Source organism: Cydia strobilella, chromosome 3 (genome assembly GCF_947568885.1).
Source record: "Cydia strobilella chromosome 3, ilCydStro3.1, whole genome shotgun sequence".
Taxonomy (NCBI): domain Eukaryota; kingdom Metazoa; phylum Arthropoda; class Insecta; order Lepidoptera; family Tortricidae; genus Cydia; species Cydia strobilella.
In genome coordinates this window covers 6,587,598-6,606,605 of record NC_086043.1, presented here as the reverse complement: position 1 = coordinate 6,606,605, position 19,008 = coordinate 6,587,598, and the positions used below count along the sequence as shown (strand labels likewise).

General features: G+C 34.6%; 3 protein-coding genes across 3 annotated transcripts; 2 read left to right on the top strand and 1 right to left on the bottom strand.

The window, feature by feature from the left end:
• Positions 1–2,710: 2,710 nt before the first annotated feature.
• LOC134755799 (6-pyruvoyl tetrahydrobiopterin synthase) lies at positions 2,711–12,970 on the bottom strand. The gene is made up of 4 exons (XM_063692406.1): positions 12,690–12,970; positions 4,250–4,329; positions 3,032–3,177; positions 2,711–2,955 (listed from the first exon to the last, which is right to left on the bottom strand). The coding sequence occupies exons 1-4, from the start codon at positions 12,755–12,757 to the stop codon at positions 2,746–2,748; spliced, it is 504 nt and encodes a 167-aa protein (XP_063548476.1). The 5' UTR covers positions 12,758–12,970; the 3' UTR covers positions 2,711–2,745.
• Positions 12,971–13,209: 239 nt separating this feature from the next.
• LOC134755784 (electron transfer flavoprotein subunit alpha, mitochondrial) lies at positions 13,210–16,622 on the top strand. The gene is made up of 6 exons (XM_063692383.1): positions 13,210–13,361; positions 13,488–13,628; positions 13,759–14,239; positions 15,240–15,391; positions 15,873–15,983; positions 16,391–16,622. Exons 1-6 carry the CDS (start codon positions 13,320–13,322, stop codon positions 16,454–16,456), a joined length of 993 nt encoding a protein of 330 aa, XP_063548453.1. The 5' UTR covers positions 13,210–13,319; the 3' UTR covers positions 16,457–16,622.
• A 1,017-nt stretch (positions 16,623–17,639) lies between these two features.
• LOC134756267 (fork head domain-containing protein FD4-like) lies at positions 17,640–18,560 on the top strand. Its single transcript, XM_063693095.1, has one exon. It carries the CDS (start codon positions 17,806–17,808, stop codon positions 18,538–18,540), a length of 735 nt encoding a protein of 244 aa, XP_063549165.1. The 5' UTR covers positions 17,640–17,805; the 3' UTR covers positions 18,541–18,560.
• Positions 18,561–19,008: the final 448 nt, after the last annotated feature.

The window sequence follows — 19,008 nt, the reverse complement described above, 5'->3', positions numbered from 1 at the left end:
TTTAATTTTGAAAATTATTATTGTGCTGAAAATATAAATGTAAATCTTGTGTATTACGTGTGTGTATAGATACCCGTATATTTATTACTTTTATTAGACCTATAGTGTAATTAATGTATTTATTTGGTAAGTTATTATTAGGATATTAAGGTAGCAGACAAATGGCAGAGAAGTTTATGTATTTAGTCTATTCTTCATTCAAAAACAAAATGTATAGAAATATTATTAAAGAAGAAGTGTGGAAAATATATAACTAGTGTAAATCTGTGATGTTATAAAAGTAGTACCTACATGTATCAGTTACTTAGTTTCGTGTTGCTGTGTGTAGCCTCTCCATGATGACATGGTGACCTGTAGTTTGGAGCTAGATTTTTGCTATGATGTACCTACATGTACCTAAACTTCTAATTATGAGGCACCTCATGACTTCCTATAACGTGTTTAGTCTACAGGCGAGAACCTTGAATAAATCAATTCAATTGGTTGGATTAGGTTTTTTGTAGGTGTATCCAAACAATGGTGTCGCCATTGTAGATGCAAAATAAAATAATTAGGTACGCACGTCAATCTACAATTATAAATGTAAATTAATGTCCTTTCAGTAACAGTGTTAACTATATACTTTTGAAAAAAGAGTTCGTGATTGTAATAGAGATGTAAGGTCTAAGTAAAATCCGTGCCCCCGCGTTTGACAGCTAAACTAGATGTCGCTGTATGGTGCCGTGTTTTGAACGTCAGCTTTTGACAACCAGCTGTAGGCCGAGCACATGATTGGCGCGACAGTATCTCGCCGCGAGATAGACTACCCACCTTTTACTAACTGTATGAATTAAAGAGGGACGGGGAATCTATGTCGCGGCGAGATACTCTCGCGCCAATCATGTGCTAGCCCGGCTGAGTTACCGCATAAGGGTGGTATTCCACTTGTCCAATATGCATTGCGTCTCACTTTCATCAAAGGTAGATATAACTCCGTAATAGATGGATACAGTCTAAGGAAAAAACGTGCCTCGAAAATCAAGAAAATTTGATTCTCGTTCAGAGGGCGCTACTAGTTTTGGCCTACAGTCGTATAGATGGCGTTGACGGTTTCGTTTGTTATTTAACAATTTTAACGCATCAGTGAAAGAACATGGGTCAAAAACATGTAAAAATAATTGATGCAAATAAAACAAACCATTTAACCATATTTAAATACATTTTATCGTATTTTTAAAATCTTCATTTTTAATTTAAAAGTGGAAAAATTACTGCCTTGGGTGAGACTTGAACTCACGGCCTCCAGAGGCCGTGAGTTCAAGTCTCACCCAAGGCAGTAATTTTTCCACTTTTAAATTTATTCTAAGCTTAATAGCATCGATCGCAGACGTTTCTGCTTGTTAAAAATTAATTTATCTTCAGTTTTAGTTTTAAAGTGTGTCCATAGATGGCAGTGAATTTACTGTGGTTACAAAATTTACTATGACAGTACCGCTTTATCCTATTATATCCTCTTTGCTAACACTTAACACATCTTTTGTAATTAACGAATCTTATGAATATGGCTATATTGAGAATAGGTACCTGGTACATAGGTGTAAATAAGTATGTAGCATATATTTAAGAGCTCAAAATTATCACATTGATCTAGAAAATAAGGGCTTTGCTCATCATCAGCATCATTCATAAAAATCTTTTTGAGCTTGTTTTTACGTAGTTATTATAATATCAGCTGACATGAAACCTATTAGTGTTGTTAGATAACATTAATGTTGTTACCTTCTAAATCTTCTAACCGTGCTCGCCATGTAAGTGTATGCACGATCATTGAAATTGTATTATTTCTTATATTATTATATTGTAGATAACTGAATCGAATTCGCTAATTGTAACGAACCAAGTGTACCTATATTTTTCTGTGATTTTTTTATTGGTATCTATTTTATTTATTGACGTCTTGATACGAGTGGCAATTTTTTACGATTAGTTTATAATTATATACACATATTATTATTTACCATTATAATAAAGCGTTTTAAAACTATCGTTGTTTATTGTTACTTCAGTCATTGGCACCCCTACATAAAATAAATTAATGTGTGTCACAGAAATAAAAAAATTAATTCACAAACATTAATTAAAAATAGGTAGGTAGATTCATTATGATGTGCTGCCCTACATTTACAAAACAGATGGAAGTAACAACGGATCATGTCATATAAGTATAGTTTAGATCATTAAATTCACTACGTCACTAGAGAATACGCCATAATCATATTATAGTTTGATGTTACTACGACTGTTTTGCCATCTAGTGTCGGATAGCGAAACTAATTTCAATTGAGCGAGAGAGAGTACTGTTGTTGCAGTATTCAATTCATAACTAGTGTATATACCTAACTAAAATATACATGTAGGACATGATGGGTTTCTATATCGAAGGGTATGTTATGGCAACTGCATATGGAAAGCCATGTTATATATACTGATAAATAATCCCTGAATAGAGCTCCAAGAAAGAGATAAGTTCGCCTAACTACTAATGATGTGCTATTTCTTTTTTTATTATGTTTCTTTTTTGTACAATTAACTACTACTATAATCACCAACCACGTGTTTGTTGTTGGCCAACCAAACCCGAAATTAAAGGTACTATTGGGAATAGCGAAATTTTCATTAGATAGTATTAGTTCTTTATTCTAACAATTCTAAGCACTTAAACATGTGAATATTTCTTGATATATAATGTCACATTGTATTGATTTCTCAATCTGAATCTGAGGAGACATTGTGGTGGCGGCTGGAATGTAGGCTGGAATTCTCGTGTTTCTTGCGCGGGTAAGTGGAGCCGCCGCGGTAAACCACGTGGTTCTTCTCAGTTTCTAATATTTTCACTTCATGCAATAGAGAAGGCTTTTCCATTACTTTCTGTAGATGGTCCCAGATGTAAATTGCTAAATTTTCTGTGGTGCTGACCTGAAAATTCCAAGAAAATATATAATATGTCATTTATCTATTGATTAAATGAGTTATACCTATGATTATTAGTTACCACTGTCTTAAAATAAGGCACATCCTGATCCAAGTTCTTGTGGTCCAGGGGATCCATGATGGCCTCCTTCATGTACTGCTTCAGGTCATGGATGTTCATCACCATCCCGGTGTGAGCATCTACTGGACCTTTTACGGTCACCAGTACTGCAAGAGAAATGTACAATTCATGATTCTTTACAAGGTCAATGTGGGAGTTCATTGTCCCAAACTTGTTGTTTTTTCTTGTTAATAACTTATCAGTCTCAAGTCTCAAGGTCTCTATTTGAACAAGTAGGAAGCAAAAATAAGTAAGTGTATGATAATTTAGATTTTATTTATTTATTTTAGATACATTCTAGACTAGTATTTTTTGTAGAGTAGAGATGAGCATATTGTGACTTTTTATTATTAAATTTGACATATGTAAGTATAACAATTCAGTATTTTTAAAGAATAATAAGATCAAAAATTTGCTCTATGAAGATAAAAATATATTTTTAATAGTGAAAATATTTGGAGTTGAATCTTTCCACTTTTCTTTTTGGACTGACCACGGCATACCTACATCTATGGACCACAGACAGTCCTTGATAAAATAGAGCTTAAAATTATCAGATGATTACGCTGTATTTTCGTAATACATGCACAATTTTGGAGTGTTGTACATCTTAATGTAATGTTTAGGCAAAGATAGATATAACTCCGTAATAGATGGATACAGTCTAAGGAAAAAACGTGCCTCGAAAATCAAGAAAATTTGATTCTCGTTCAGAGGGCGCTACTAGTTTTGGCCTACAGTCGTATAGATGGCGTTGACGGTTTCGTTTGTTATTTAACAATTTTAACGCATATCTGAAAGAACATGGGTTAAAATCATAAAAATAATTAATGCAAATAAAAAAAATCATTTATCTATATTTAAATACATTTTATCGTATTTTTATAAATCTTCATTTTTAGTTTTAAAGTGTGTCGACAGATGGCAGTGAATTTACTGGGGTTACAAAATTTAATATGACAGTAACGCTCTAGTATCAGTTACTCTATGTGTTTAGGTAACATAAATACTTTATTGATCATGAATTTGAGCAGCATTAGACAATTAAGGCAAAACATTATTGTGCAAGCAACACCAGTGTGGTGAAGTGTTTGTTGGCTTAGTAATACTTCATGTAAAGCTCGGTTGCTCTGCTGTTAGTTACATAGGTGTAACTGTTAAAGCCTAAACATAACTTACCAACATAGTTGTGCCCATGGCCATTTGGGTTATTACACTTTCCATAAAGTTTCTTATTTTCCTCGTCACTTAAAAATGGACTGTAAAAAAGCAATGATTTGGTTAGTAATACCATTCATCTGAGAAAATAGGTCATAAGGTGTAATTATACTTCGCTGAATTGATCTGGGTAAAAAAACTACCTTAATTTTGTTTTAACATCTTTATCTAAAATATTGTTTAAATTTTTCTTGATTTTCAAACTTCAAATATCTTTATTGCCAATATATTACATTTACATGGAATATAGACCCTGTAAGGGCACAGCAATCTTATACCTACATAAGCATCTACAATTTAACCTTATACATAAGCATTGCACAGACATTCAAATAAAACTATTCATTAAAAAGAATTAATAATAGTATTATGCAGTTTCAATTACTACTATTTATTGCGGGACGTATCACCAAAAAACTCTTGCAGTGAATAGTAACTCTTATCCAATAAGTATTTTTGTAAAATGGTCTCAAATGATTTTGGATTTCCTATTTATTTGATTTCATGTGGTATCATATTATATATTTTTATGCACATCGTATGGGGTCCTGAATGGTATAATGTTAAGCTGGATGTAGGTAATGCAAGGTCGTTATTTCGTCGAAGGTTTAGTGGCTTTGTGTGTCGGTCTTTAGCTTGTGAGAAAAAATGGCTATGGGCTCTAGTAAACTTACAAAATTCAAAAATATATAGGCATGAAAGTGTCAAAATTCCGAGCTCTTTAAAGAAGGTTCGACAGCTCTGAATTTGTTTTATATTTACAAGGATTCTGACATATATTTTTTTAATTATAAACAGGTCATTTATTACTGTACTATTGCCCCAAAGCAATATGCCGTAACGGAACAGGGAGTGGGCATAAGCGTGATAGGCTGTTAAGGCAGTATTAAGGTTGGTTGTTTTTTTAATTCGTATAAAGCATACGTGAATCTGGAGAGTCTATTAATTAAATTTTGTATATAGTTTAAGTTTGTGTCTATTTTTAATCCTTTTTTTTTTTTTTTTTCTCTCATTTTATCTGCAATCGGCCGTTCTAGCCATAATCAGATGTTCTGTCTTTTTAAGGGTTTTGAGAGGTCTTCCATTAAATACTCTCTCTTGACTTTTATAAAATATAATTTATCTTCTAGTGCCTCTGGTCTAGCCGCAGTATTTGCCACCTTTTCAGCCTACTCGGATTGTCATTGATGTTAACCAAGTCCCTTGCAAGTTCGTTTGTATGTTTTTTTAGTCGTTCTTTGTACTTAACACAATATCTGTTAACCTCCTCTTTGATTGTTGGAATATTTAGGTATTCATGTATCTCTGTATTCTTTGCAAACCATGGTGCACATGTTACAGCCCTTAGGACATTATTCTGAAACCTTTGTAGAATCTCGAGGTTTGAGTTACTGGCCGTTCCCCAGAGTTCAATCCCGTATGTCCATATGGGTTTTATAATGCTTTTATACACTAGCATTTTATTAGATAGTGTCAGAGGTGATTGTCGGCCGATCAGCCAGTACAGGCGCTTGTAACGAAGGTCTGCTTCTTTTCTCTTTGTTTTAATATGGTTGGCCCATGTTAGTCTCCTATCCAGGTGAAGACCAAGGTATCTTACACAAGTTTCCTGGGGTAGCTGTTCTCCTCTCAGGTTCACGGCTGGACAGCTCTCTCTTCGTAGTGTGAATGTTATTTGTACTGATTTATTAACATTTGGCTTTATTCTCCACGTTTCAAGCCATTCTTCTATCTTGCGTAAATGAGTTTGTAATTTTTCAGCTGCTATGGTTGGGCTTGCAAGACAGGCTGTATCGTCTGCATATGTTGCCGTTACTACTTCTTCACTACATGGTAGGTCAGCCGTAAAAATTGAGTAAAGAACAGGACCAAGTACCGAGCCTTGCGGGACAGAGGCTTTGATGTTGTACAACTGGGATACTTCATCGCCAAACTTGACCTGAAACTTTCTGTCTTGTAGGTAAGATCTTAAAACCATATAAAATGAGTTTGGTAATAACATTTTCAGTTTTAATCCTAACAATGAAAAAGTGTCAACGGGTTCTAATTTAATATTATTAAATGTATAATCTATGTTTAGGGGTTGTTTCTGGTATGGCCTGAATTGCATTAGTTTTGTTTTGTTAAAGTTTATTTGGAGATTATGATCAGTTAGCCAAGATTCTAATAATGCGAGATTTCTGTCGAGATGTATCTTTGAACTATTTTCATTAGGGCACGGAAATACGATGGATATGTTGTCGGCAAACAAAATGCTTGGTGAGTCGATGATTTTAGGTAGATCATTTATATAAACTAAAAATTTGTTTTATTTATACACAGACTTGCAAAATAATATTTTGTTATACTATAAAGCAAGGTTTAGTTAGACTAGCAAGAACTTGCATGCAATTTACGTTACATTGCCCACTAAAAGGTAAACTGCATTCAAAAGTTTGATCAGATACCGCAATGTATAGACCTGTACCAATAACTTCTGAGGTTATAAGAATATTAATGTTGCTTATTTTTTATATATAGTTTCCAGACCATATACTAAACCTAAAAATAATATTTTGTGTCATCCTAGGTATTTGCTTAGGTAGAAATTTAGGTATTTCTTTTTTCAATCAGCATTCTGTAAAAAAAATATTCGAGACGAAATTCTTTGTTTCCCTGTAAAGGCAAAGTGGCTTCCGACGTACACACGCATTTTGTGTCATTTTCATCCACGGCTATAATGGCATTTAATAAATACCTAATATTGATCCTAAAACGCCTAAAAAAATATTAGAGTCGATAAGTGAAGTGTTGTACTTTACAGAACATTGTTATATGTTATTCAAACAAATCTGTGTCAAATTCATCCACCGCTTTTATTTAAAAAAAATTTTTTTCTAATTAACACCCTGTATCTGCCACAAAAAAAAATTCATATTATTAAGTTTACGTCTACAATATTATAATACCACATTGAGACATCATTCATAATTTGGGTCATTTTGATCCACGGTTTTTTTACTATCTGGCAAAATAAAACTCAATTGAGCAAGAAGGGCGTGCGCGGGGAAGGGTACCTACGCGGGTGGGGTGCTCATTATACTTGCCGCAATATCAGCTGGCGACTGAGATCTTAATACTATCTCCTTTACCCTTGTTAAGACCAACCAAGAGTGAAAGAGATGGCATTATGAGCTGTCTCGCCACTTAGTTTTGCGATACAGTGTATTTATTTCATTCGGAGGCATAATTACATTGTCTTATCAATCTTACCGTAGTAGGTATATAAATATAATTAAAAATAAACTGTAGGCTGCACTCCTCATACTGACCAACATTTGTGACGTTCCTAATCAAAAGGTACCAATTTCTCTGACAGGTTATTTGTATAAAGATATAATCAAATTTCGTCTTTATGGTAAACGACAAAGTGGTACCTACCTTTTGATTGAGAATGTCAAATCAGCGACTTAAAAAATACTTTTGTTTCGATTTTTAGTAGACTTTTTAAGTTTATTTTAAGACGCAATTTATTGCGATTTTTGTTATGTTTAAGCGTGGCAAGCAACATTAATTACAATGATGATGATGTTCATTAAATACAATATTTTTTCATACTATACTGAACTGTCACCCTATACATGAGAATGAACAGCGCCCTCTTGACAATGATCATATATTACTGGTCAGGCTTTAATATGTGTCATAATTTAGTAGTCCCCTTTGTGGATTCTAAGTTTCCGAGTTACAGCAGTTTAGTGAAAGCGTTTTTTTTTAATATAAATTAAGGGTTGAATAAAGAGGAAAGAAAATTTGATTATTTTTGCGCTACGACGTACGGTTTAGTAGATACAGCCCTATAAAGTTTTTTTTATCGTTTTTTTTTCTTTTTTTCTTTTTTACATTGTGTTTTTTGTATATTACTTTGGGATTTTATAAAGGGGAACGAAAATTTAATTATTTTTGCCCTACGACGCATGGTTTAGGAGATCAAGCCCTATAAAAAAAATCTTTTTTTTGCGTTTTTTTGTGTATAAATTAATGGTTATATAAAGGGGACCGAAAAGTTGATTATTTTTGCGCTACGACGCACGGTTTAGGAGATACAGCCCTATATAGATTTTTTTCTTTTTCTTTTTTAGGTTTTTACATCTTAAATAAGGGCTTCTTAAGGGGAACGAAAATTTGATTATTTTTGCGCTACGATGCACGGTTTAGGAGATACAGCCCTATAAAGTTTTTTTGTTATTATTTTTTTCTTTTTTTTTCTTGTGTTTTTGTATATTATTTTGGGGCTTCATAAAGGGGAACGAAAATTTTATTATTTTTGCGCTACGACGCATGGTTTAGGAGATACAGCCCTATAATGTTTATTTTTTTTAAATTTTGCGTTTTTTTTAAATATAAATTATGGGTTGCATAAAGGGGAACGAAAATTTTATTGTTTTTGCGGTACCACGCACGGTTTAGGAGATACAGTTCTATAAAGTTTTTTTCCTGGTTTTTTTTGTTTTTTTTTTTAAGTATTAATTACGGGTTTCTTAAAGGGTTTTTTTTTTTAATTATTTTTACGCTACGATGCACGGTTTAGGAGATGCAACCCTATAAAGATTTTTTTTGTTGTTTTTTTTTTCATTGTGTTTTTTGTATATTATTTTGGGGTTCCGTAAAGAGGAACGAAAATTTTGTTATTTTTGCGCTACGACGCACGGTTTAGGAGATACAGCCCTAAAATGATTTTTTCCCTCTTTTTCTTTTTTGCGTTTTTCAATCTTAATTAGGGGTTTCTTAAAGGGGTTTTTTTTTTATTTTATTTTGCGCTACGACGCATGGTTTAAGAGATACAGCCCTATAATGTTTTTTTTTTAAATTTTGCGTTTTTTTTTAATATAAATTATGGGTTGCATAAAGGGGAACAAAAATTTTATTATTTTTGCGCTACGACGCATGGTTTAGGAGATACAGCCCTATAAAGATTTTTTTTTAAAGTTTGCGTTTTTTTTTAAATATAAATTATGGGTTGCATAAAGGAGAACGAAAATTTTATTGTTTTTGCGGTACCACGCACGGTTTACGAGATACAGCTCTATAAAGTTTTTTTTCCTGGTTTTTTTATTTTTATTTTTAAGTATTAATTACGGGTTTCTTAAAGGGTTTTTTTTTTATTATTTTTGCGCTACGATGCACGGTTTAGGAGATGCAACCCTATAAAGATTTTTTTTGTTGTTTTTTTTTTTTTCATTGTGTTTTTTGTATATTATTTTGGGGTTCCGTAAAGGGGAACGAAAATTTTGTTATTTTTGCGCTACCACGCACGGTTTAGGAGATATAGCTCTATAAAGATTTTTTCCTGTTTTTTTTTGTTATTTTTTTTAAGTATTAATTAAGGGTTTCTTAAAGGGGAACGAAAAATTGATTATTTTTGCGCTACGATGCACGATTTAGGAGATGCAGCCCTATAAATATTTTTTTTTTTTTTTCATTGTGTTTTTTGTATATTAGTTTGGGGTTCCACAAAGGGGAACGAAAATGTGATTATTTTTGCGCTACGACTTTTAGGAGATACAGCCCTATAAAGTTTTTTTGTTTTTTTTTTTTCATTGTGTTTTGTATATTACTTTGGGGTCCCGTAAAGGGGAACGAAAATTTTATTATTTTTGCGCTACGACGCACGGTTTAGGAGATACAGCCCTAAAATGATTTTTTCCCTCTTTTTCTTTTTTGCGTTTTTCAATCTTAATTAGGGGTTTCTTAAAGGGGTTTTTTTTATATTTATTTTTTGCGCTACGATGCACGGTGTATACAGCCCTATAAAGTTTTTTTATTTTTTTTCTTTTTTTTCATTGTTTTTAGTATATTACTTTGGGGCTTCATAAAGGGGAACGAAATTCTAATTATTTTTGCGCTACTATGCATGGTTTAAGAGATACAGCCCTATAATGATTTTTTTTGCGTTTTTTTTTAAATATAAATTATGGGTTGCATAAAGGGGAACGAAACTTGTATTATTTTTGCGCCACCACGCACGGTTTAGGAGATATTATATCTATATATATAGCTATAATAGCTCTATAAAGTTTTTTCCTGGGTTTTTTTTAAGTTTCAATTAAGGGTTTCTTAAGGGGAACGAAAATTTGATTATTTTTGTGCTACGATGCACGGTTTAGGAGATGCAGCCCTATAAAGATTTTTTTGTTGTTTTTTTTTTCATTGTGTTTTTTGTATATTACTTTGGGGTTCCGTATAGGGGAACGAAAGTTTTGTTATTTTTGCGCTACCACGCACGGTTTAGGAGATATAGCTCTATAAATATTTTTTCCTGTTTTTTTTTTTTTTAGTATTAATTAAGGGTTTCTTAAAGGGGAACGAAAAATTGATTATTTTTGCGCTACGATGCACGATTTAGATGTAGCCCTATAAAGATTTTTTTTGTTTTTTTTTTTTTCATTGTGTTTTTTGTATATTAGTTTGGGGTTCCATAAAGGGGAACGAAAATTTGATTATTTTTGCGCTACGATGGTTTAGGAGATACAGCCCTATAAAGTTTTTTTTTTGTTTTTTTTGTTGCGTTGTTTTTAAATATAAATTAATGGTTACATAAACGGGACCGAAACGTTTATTTTTGCGCTACGACGCACGGTTTAGGAGATACAGCCCTATAAAGATTTTTTCCTTTTTTTCTTTTTTGCGTTTTTAAATCTTAATTAGGGGCTTCTTAAAGGGGAGCGAAAATTTTATTATTTTTGCGCTACGACGCATGGTTTAGGAGATACAGTCCTATATTTTTTTTTACAATGCATGTGCTCGAAAAGTGCGTTTCCTACGGAGCCATATCGTGCGGAAAGTACTGCTTTTCCGCACTAGTGCTTTTTGTTTTCAATTTTTTTTTACAGTACATATGGTGCTACTTTCTCGCACTAGTGCGGAAAAGAGCACTTACCGTGCATATGTCGAAAGTTTAAAGGGCCATATGTACTGTAAAACGTACGATACACGTGCGAATAGGTAATTCGCAACTCGTGTCGATTTAAAACACTCCTTATAATAATTAAACTTATTTGCCATGATATGTTTTTTTATTTACTCGCACAATGCATAGTAAAACATTGTATGATACACGTGCGTAAAGATGATTTCCGCACTTGTTGCATAAATAGCAATTTTTTGTTATCAAAGAATGAAAGAAAGTCACGGTATTAATAACCAAATTTTACTTTAGTGGTACCTTTTCCCTATTACTGTCACAAATGTATGTGGCGTTCACGTAAACGCGATATTTTTAAGATTTCCCTGCGCAATGTTGCCAGCTCGCTCGCAAATCAAACATGTACTTACAGTTCTTTTGCATAATGGTGACATTGTACAATATCTATAAGTTTTAAATAGGTAAAAGATAATTCGACGCATTCTTTGCTTGCTTGTTGCTTGTTGTTGTGTTGTTTGCGTAACTTCTTTGAATAAGTTGCGTTAATTTGGCGCACAGGCGAAGTAAACATGCGTTGCGTACGGCAAGGTCACGCCGCGGCCCCACCCTGCACGGCCTCCGTTGCCCATTCAGACCGCCCGCTAGCTTCGTTCGAACGCAAATAATATTTTTGTAATATTTGTTTAAGCAGTGGATGCAAGTGACACAAATTCATACATCTTATTTATCCCGCATTTCAAATTAATAAGATGTAAACTCTAATATCTTTAATATTCTTTTGTAACGGTGACAGCCTGTTACATAAAAATCATCAAATATCTTATGAAGCTATGCCTTAATAAGACACAAAATCATTTAATGGACCTATTTAAACGATTAAATTCGACCTAAGTAATTTTTTTTAACTCTAATTTTTTTTTGTGTCATTTAGAATATTATGACATAGTATCAGATTGCAGTGGACGTAATTGACACAAACTATGTTTTCACACTAAAAACACTATCCTAAATGCAACACAGTTACATGTTTTCTCTCGAATATTTTTTTCTCCAAAATAATTCAAAATAAAAAATAATTACCACAAAATAACAAATTACTAGAAAAGCAAATTATATATATGACACAAAACAAAATGTAAGATTTACATCTTAACAAAGTATTCATAAGCGAAAACAGAATTGACTTTAATATTTTTATAACCTAGGGGTCAAAATATAGCCAGCGGTACAGGTCTATGTAACGTAAATTGCATGCAAGTTCTTGCTAGTCTAAACCTCGCTTAAAGTACACAATCGACTTGCGATTTATTCACGTGTCATAATAACTTACGTACTAACAATAGAAATTAAACCTTAACCTGATGGCAGAAAATTTAATATTGTCTAACAGAAATAACAGATTTTGTGCTGACAGCAACAAGTAAATAAACTAGCTGACTCGACTGTCATTACTTTCTTCATGGAATTAAGGAAATGTGTGAAATAATATATCAGTACCTGTGTAAACGGTGACAAGAACTGAAAGTTTCTCTTCTTGTTATAGACACAATAGGCAACGACGACATTTTATTATAACAAAAGTAAAACAAGACTTATTTTACTTCACTGAGTATTTTTCAATCAGTATTGACACTAGTACTCAACGGTAACGTAATTAGTTAATAAATGGCGATGATACATTTATTACTAATAATTAAAACAAAGAAATAGTTAATTAGCAGTAATTAAGACAAATGATCCAATTACATTCTACTTGACTTGAACTTGAAAATCTTGAAATGAGAAGTTTGAGTTGAAAACAATATTATTGAAGGGAGACAGAAGAAACACTGACATTTGAGACACTTGACAGTGATAGAATCAAGTTAGTTTTCTATGTTCATGCTATGTTCCAGTCTTGAGAATTTTACACTAGCAACATTAAATAAATAATATTCAACTGTTTAAGCCCATCATAAAAACTGCACAAAGAATCTAATTTTGACAGTTTATTACTTTATTGTTTCGACTGTTTCGTATCTCTAACTGGCTGGTTGGCAGATACACAGTGGACTTTGTAACCTTTTTAGATATTATTTTTCGTTGAGTGGTACTTTATTAAAATTTGTTTAAATACTGGCTGGCAAAATGTTTTCGCCATCTGCAAGGCATTTGTTGTATTCTACCCAGGTAATTCAATGTAACAGTAGTTTTAAAAATCCTCTCTAAGTTGATTGATAAGAGTTCAAAGATTAATTTGATAATCAAATCATGATGAAGGTACTAATGTATTACCTACTTAATGCTTGTTTCTAGTTGCGTAGATTGCAGAGCACGCTGGTCATCGCCGAACACAATAATGAGGCTTTATCAGCAGTTACCCAGAATACCTTGAGCGCAGCCAAGAAAATCGGTGGAGATATTTCAGTACTAGTTGCAGGCACTAAATGTGGTCCAGTAAGTAACAGGAAGCACTATTAGTTTAAGTAAACGTTATCATACATATTTTTAACCTTCCATTTCTTGTAAGATCAATACAATACTCATGGTTCTAGGTGATAATCATATTTTTTGTTAAAATTTACAGGCAGCTGAGAAGATTGCCAAGGCCGGTGGTGTCTCCAAGGTCCTTGTAGCTGAGAGTGAGGCATTCAAAGGCTTTACTGCGGAATCTCTTACTCCTCTTATCCTTGCAACTCAGAAGCAGTTCAACTTTACGCACATCTTGGCCCCAGCAACTGCCATTGGAAAGGCTGTCCTTCCACGAGTAGCGGCCAAGCTGGATGTGTCGCCCATCACTGACATTATTGGTGTCAAGGATGCTAACACATTTGTGAGGACCATCTATGCTGGAAATGCAGTGCTGACACTTGAAGCCAAGGATGCAATTAAAGTCATTACTGTCCGAGGCACTGCCTTCCCCCCTGATTCCCTGGAAGGAGGCTCCGCAGCTGTAGAAAAGGCTCCCGAAGGAGACTACAAGACTGACTTGGTGCAGTGGGTGTCACAGGAGCTCTCCAAATCGGACAGGCCCGAGCTTACCGGTGCTAAGAATATTGTGTCTGGAGGTAATAAAATCTTTTCACTGTTTACTTAAATTTTTATGTGTTGAGGCAATTCAAAACTGAATGGATATATTTTATACACGCAATATTCATGTGATGAATACTTTAATAAAATAATTCCGTAAATACAAAACACACTTCGTTATTATGGATAAATTGGATATCTGCATCACTTTGCCTTTGAACTGTAAACAAATGTGATAAACATTGAGAATGATTTGGATATGGAATGGATTTGGATATGGATTTGGATATGGATTTGGAATGATTCAGATATGGAATCCATACTTCAAAAAAGATATTGACATGATCGAGCGAGTGCAGCGTAGATTCACTAAAATTCCCGCACAACTAAAGTCACTTTCATACGAAGAAAGATTAGTCAAGCTGGGCCTGACAACACTGCAAAAAAGGCGTGAACGCGGCGACTTGATCGAAACGTTCAAAATAATTAACGGATATTACAACTGTCCAGAACTAAGCGATCTGTTCGCTCGAAACTCAAACACGCGCACAAGAGGACACAACCTTAAACTAATAACAACAAAGCACAAAACAAATATCGGCAAACACTTTATTGCAAACCGAGTAGTAAAGGCTTGGAACAAATTACCCTCAGAAGTTGTGAACTCTGCAAGTGTTAATCAATTTAAAAATAGACTAGACAAACTATGCTAACTGTGCTAAGTGAACTATGATTTAGACGTACCAGCATCAGCTGCCTGTCTAAAATGAAATAATAATAATAATAATGATTTGGCAAAATCTAGTTGTTTTAACTAGACACTGATTATGAGTACCTACTATTATGGAATGTTAAACATGTTAAGTTTTTTATCAAATTTACTTAGAAATAATCATATTTAGAATCAAATTTGCTTATTGTAATGACGGTATTGCCTGTGTGCATGACAGTAGAGCCAGGAATCACACATGACATAGGTTAGGCCAAACTAAACCATAAATCATTGTGTATTTCTAACCTTATAATATAACTTCTCAGGCCGTGGTTTGAAGTCAGGCGACAACTTCAAGCTCCTGTATGACCTAGCTGACAAGTTGAACGCTGCCGTGGGAGCGTCCCGCGCGGCCGTCGACGCTGGATTCGTGCCCAACGACCTGCAGATCGGCCAGACTGGCAAGATCGTTGCTCCAGTAAGTATAAAGAACCAACCAACCTCATGCTTCTGTAAGATCCAGTGGACAAACTGAATGCCTCCATGTTGAATTTGTTTGGAACCCCTGCATCTACTTGGACCTATAAAAATCATCAGTTTTAAGAATAAGGTATACACCTTAAGAACAATTCCGAATTTATTTTATTTTATTTTATTTTCTTTAAAAATACCTTAAGAACAATTCCGAATTGTTTCTAAATGTCAGCTAATTCCGTAAATGGACAAAATGGGTGATTTTCAGAATTAGCCAACCCAACATTAGTAGGTGATTCTTGCAACACTATAAATGTGGTTTACTGTAATTCTTTCTACTATAGCCATTTATTAGCAGTAAGTATATACGCAACTACGCATACAAAATTGATAGTAATCATAAAAAGGAAATATGTGTTTTTTTGTTTGTTTTATTTGTTATTAAATGAGATGACCTAATGGTCCTAATGTGTTGTATCACACAGGACCTATACATCGCTGTTGGCATCAGCGGCGCCATCCAGCATCTCGCCGGCATGAAGGACTCCAAGACCATCGTCGCGATCAACAAAGACCCTGATGCTCCCATTTTCCAGGTTAATATTTTTATTTTAGTGCTCTTATTGCGTCATCGTCACCGTTATTAATATTGTACAATATAATCACTGTTATACATATAAAATGAAAAAAATTCCTTAAAAAAATATCTATGTTAAAACAAATTCAATTCAATAATTATTTATTTGAAATTACTAGTATTCATATCAGATGGTTAGTAACACAATAGCACATTCTCTTGTAAGGGCATCAATCCTATCTGCTATCATGGCCAGGATGCTGTTGCGGCTATCCCGCACCCGCCGCACCAGGGAAGCGGTGAAAAAGTACACATATGAATGGTTCATCAAATTTAAATGAAGCCTGTCGACAATTAAAATATATGACTATAATATAAAGTACCTATATAAATATAGACCTTTTTACGATGTGCCTTTTGTTCCAGGTCTCTGACTATGGTTTAGTCGCTGATTTGTTCAAGGCAGTCCCAGAGTTAACCGGCAAGTTGTAAACCAGCAGCCGCAACAAAATTTTTAGCTAATAGTATAATGAAAACTTCTCATTACCTCCCATTCGCGCACCATGAGATTTTTCGAACATTGTACAATTGTTAATGTGTAATCTTGATCATGTCTAAACTTGATATTTATACAAATAAAAATTGTTAATAAATTAATTATTTTTTATTTTTACAAAATACATATTTGATGCCACTGGATATATACTTTAATTGACACTGTTTAAGGTCAAATAAAGTCTTAATTAAATAACCCTTAATATTATTAAATAACCCTTAATAAAATACCCTTCAATTTTAAAACATGTCTAAGGGCCACTTGCACTACTCTATTCACTAACCAGGGGTTAACCGGTTAAACCTGGAGTTACTATGGTTACCAGTACAATTTAATACCGGGTTAACGGTTTAACCGGGTAACCCCGGGTTAGTGGGATAGTGGAAGTGGCGCTAAGTAGGGCCCGAGCCCGAAAAAATCATCTGAGATAATTCAAACTATAGGTTGGCAAGTTGGCAACATAATTACTTATCGTCATGCAATTTAGGTAGGTATTTTTGTTATAAACGAGGCATTTATGTTTTTAGCATTTTTACTTTAACTGATCTTGTCAAAGGTAAAAAAATAAATCTAAACCATAAAATTTTAAGGATCTTTACTACCTATAAATATTTGATTACATAAAGCGGATTAATTTTTGCGTTGCTCCGTTGCACCACTTATACCTACCGGGTGGGGCTTGAAACAGGACCAGTAATTGAAACATGTGATTTTAAAAGCCTTATCCTAACGCCAGTCACCCTCTTATGTTCCCAATGATTTAACTATAACTATCTTGACATTTAAATAGCTCGTTAGAGAATTTGGCGATTTGATCAGACATCAAGGCATTTTGGTTTAAAAAAAACCGCTACTCGCCGCTAGATGGCGCAAGTAGATATGGCTACATAAATTAATGAAAATTATCTGGATTCGTAAGTTGAATTATAAAATTTTAATTATATTTCCCAAAAATAAGACAATAATGAATCTTGCTATACGTTAAAATGTTCCAGTCATTTAAAAAAAACATTGTATTTCATTAAGTAAGTAGGCACTTGAAAATGCATGCAGCGTGGGATGCACATAACCTGCCCACATTACGATCTACGCACGTAGAATAATAGGTAGGTATTTAACAAGCAAAAGGTACGTAGTCAATCACGCCGGTGATGATAGTACCTAAGAGGGAGATGCGGTTTCGACGAGTGGCATCCTCGTTATCATATCTGCGGGGAGGGAAGGCGGAGCGGCGCAGGCCCCGCCCGGCCGACACGCCCGCGCGCCGCGCTCACAGCGCCCGACCATGCCGCGACCGTCGCGCGAATCCTATGGCGGACACAAACCACCATACTCCTACATCTCTTTAACCGCTATGGCCATTTGGAGCTCCCCGGAACGGATGCTGCCACTCTCGGAAATCTACCGATTCATCACCGACCGCTTTCCGTTCTACCGGCGCAACACGCAGCGCTGGCAGAATTCACTGCGGCACAACCTCTCCTTTAACGACTGCTTCGTGAAGGTGCCGCGCCGCCCGGATTGTCCTGGCAAGGGCGCCTACTGGACGCTGCATCCGCAGGCCTTCGACATGTTTGAAAACGGCTCACTGCTGAGAAGACGCAAGCGGTTCAAACTACACCAGGAAGAAAATTCATCTTCAGAGTTGACGACGCTGTTTAACTTAAATAACATGCTGCTCGCTCGGGTACCCCCGCTGCCAGTTCTTGAAACACAAGCGGTGCCTGAGCTAAATCTCAAAGTTCCGAAAATAAAACCGAATACATCCTTCATGATAGACAGTTTGTTAAAAAGTGATGTGGAAAGACCCTGTGCACTGGATTCTCATGAGGACCCTATAGAAGTGAGTGTGAGCGAGGGTCCGGTGACCATGTTGGGGTACAGGCCAGAGGTGCTGGCGTTGTGCGCGGCGATGTGGCCACCGCATCTGCCTCTGTTGTTCCCACCAGTACAGTTTACGTTACCTTTTGAGAATAGCTTTAGTGATGCATATTTTCATTCGCCGTTTCGACCACGGTAGGATCGTTCGAAGTACCTAGTAACTTAGGCTGAAATCTTACAGCTAAAATCATATGATTATGATTGGCTTTTCGATGATTTTGTCTGTTTGCAACAAATGGCTTAACTTATTAACATAGTAAAACTTTATCGAGTGGATATTACTTAGTGAATATAAATAAAACTGTTATCTTTTCTGCTTTGCTTTACGAGACATAACATTACAATATGACAATACGAGATAAAATGCTTGTATCTCGTAACTTGTGTGTTTTTTTTATATTGCGGGCCGAATTATTTTAAGCAAAAGTTAGGTAACTTAATATAGATACTTCTTAGGTCCTATGCTAACCACCGTTTAAAGGTTTGCCCGTATTGAATTTACACACTGTATGTATGTTCCTAATTTCTATTTCGCCCATACTATGTATTAAATTTGATGGGATGTCAAATAAACTAATATACCTATCCTTCACAATTTATAATTACC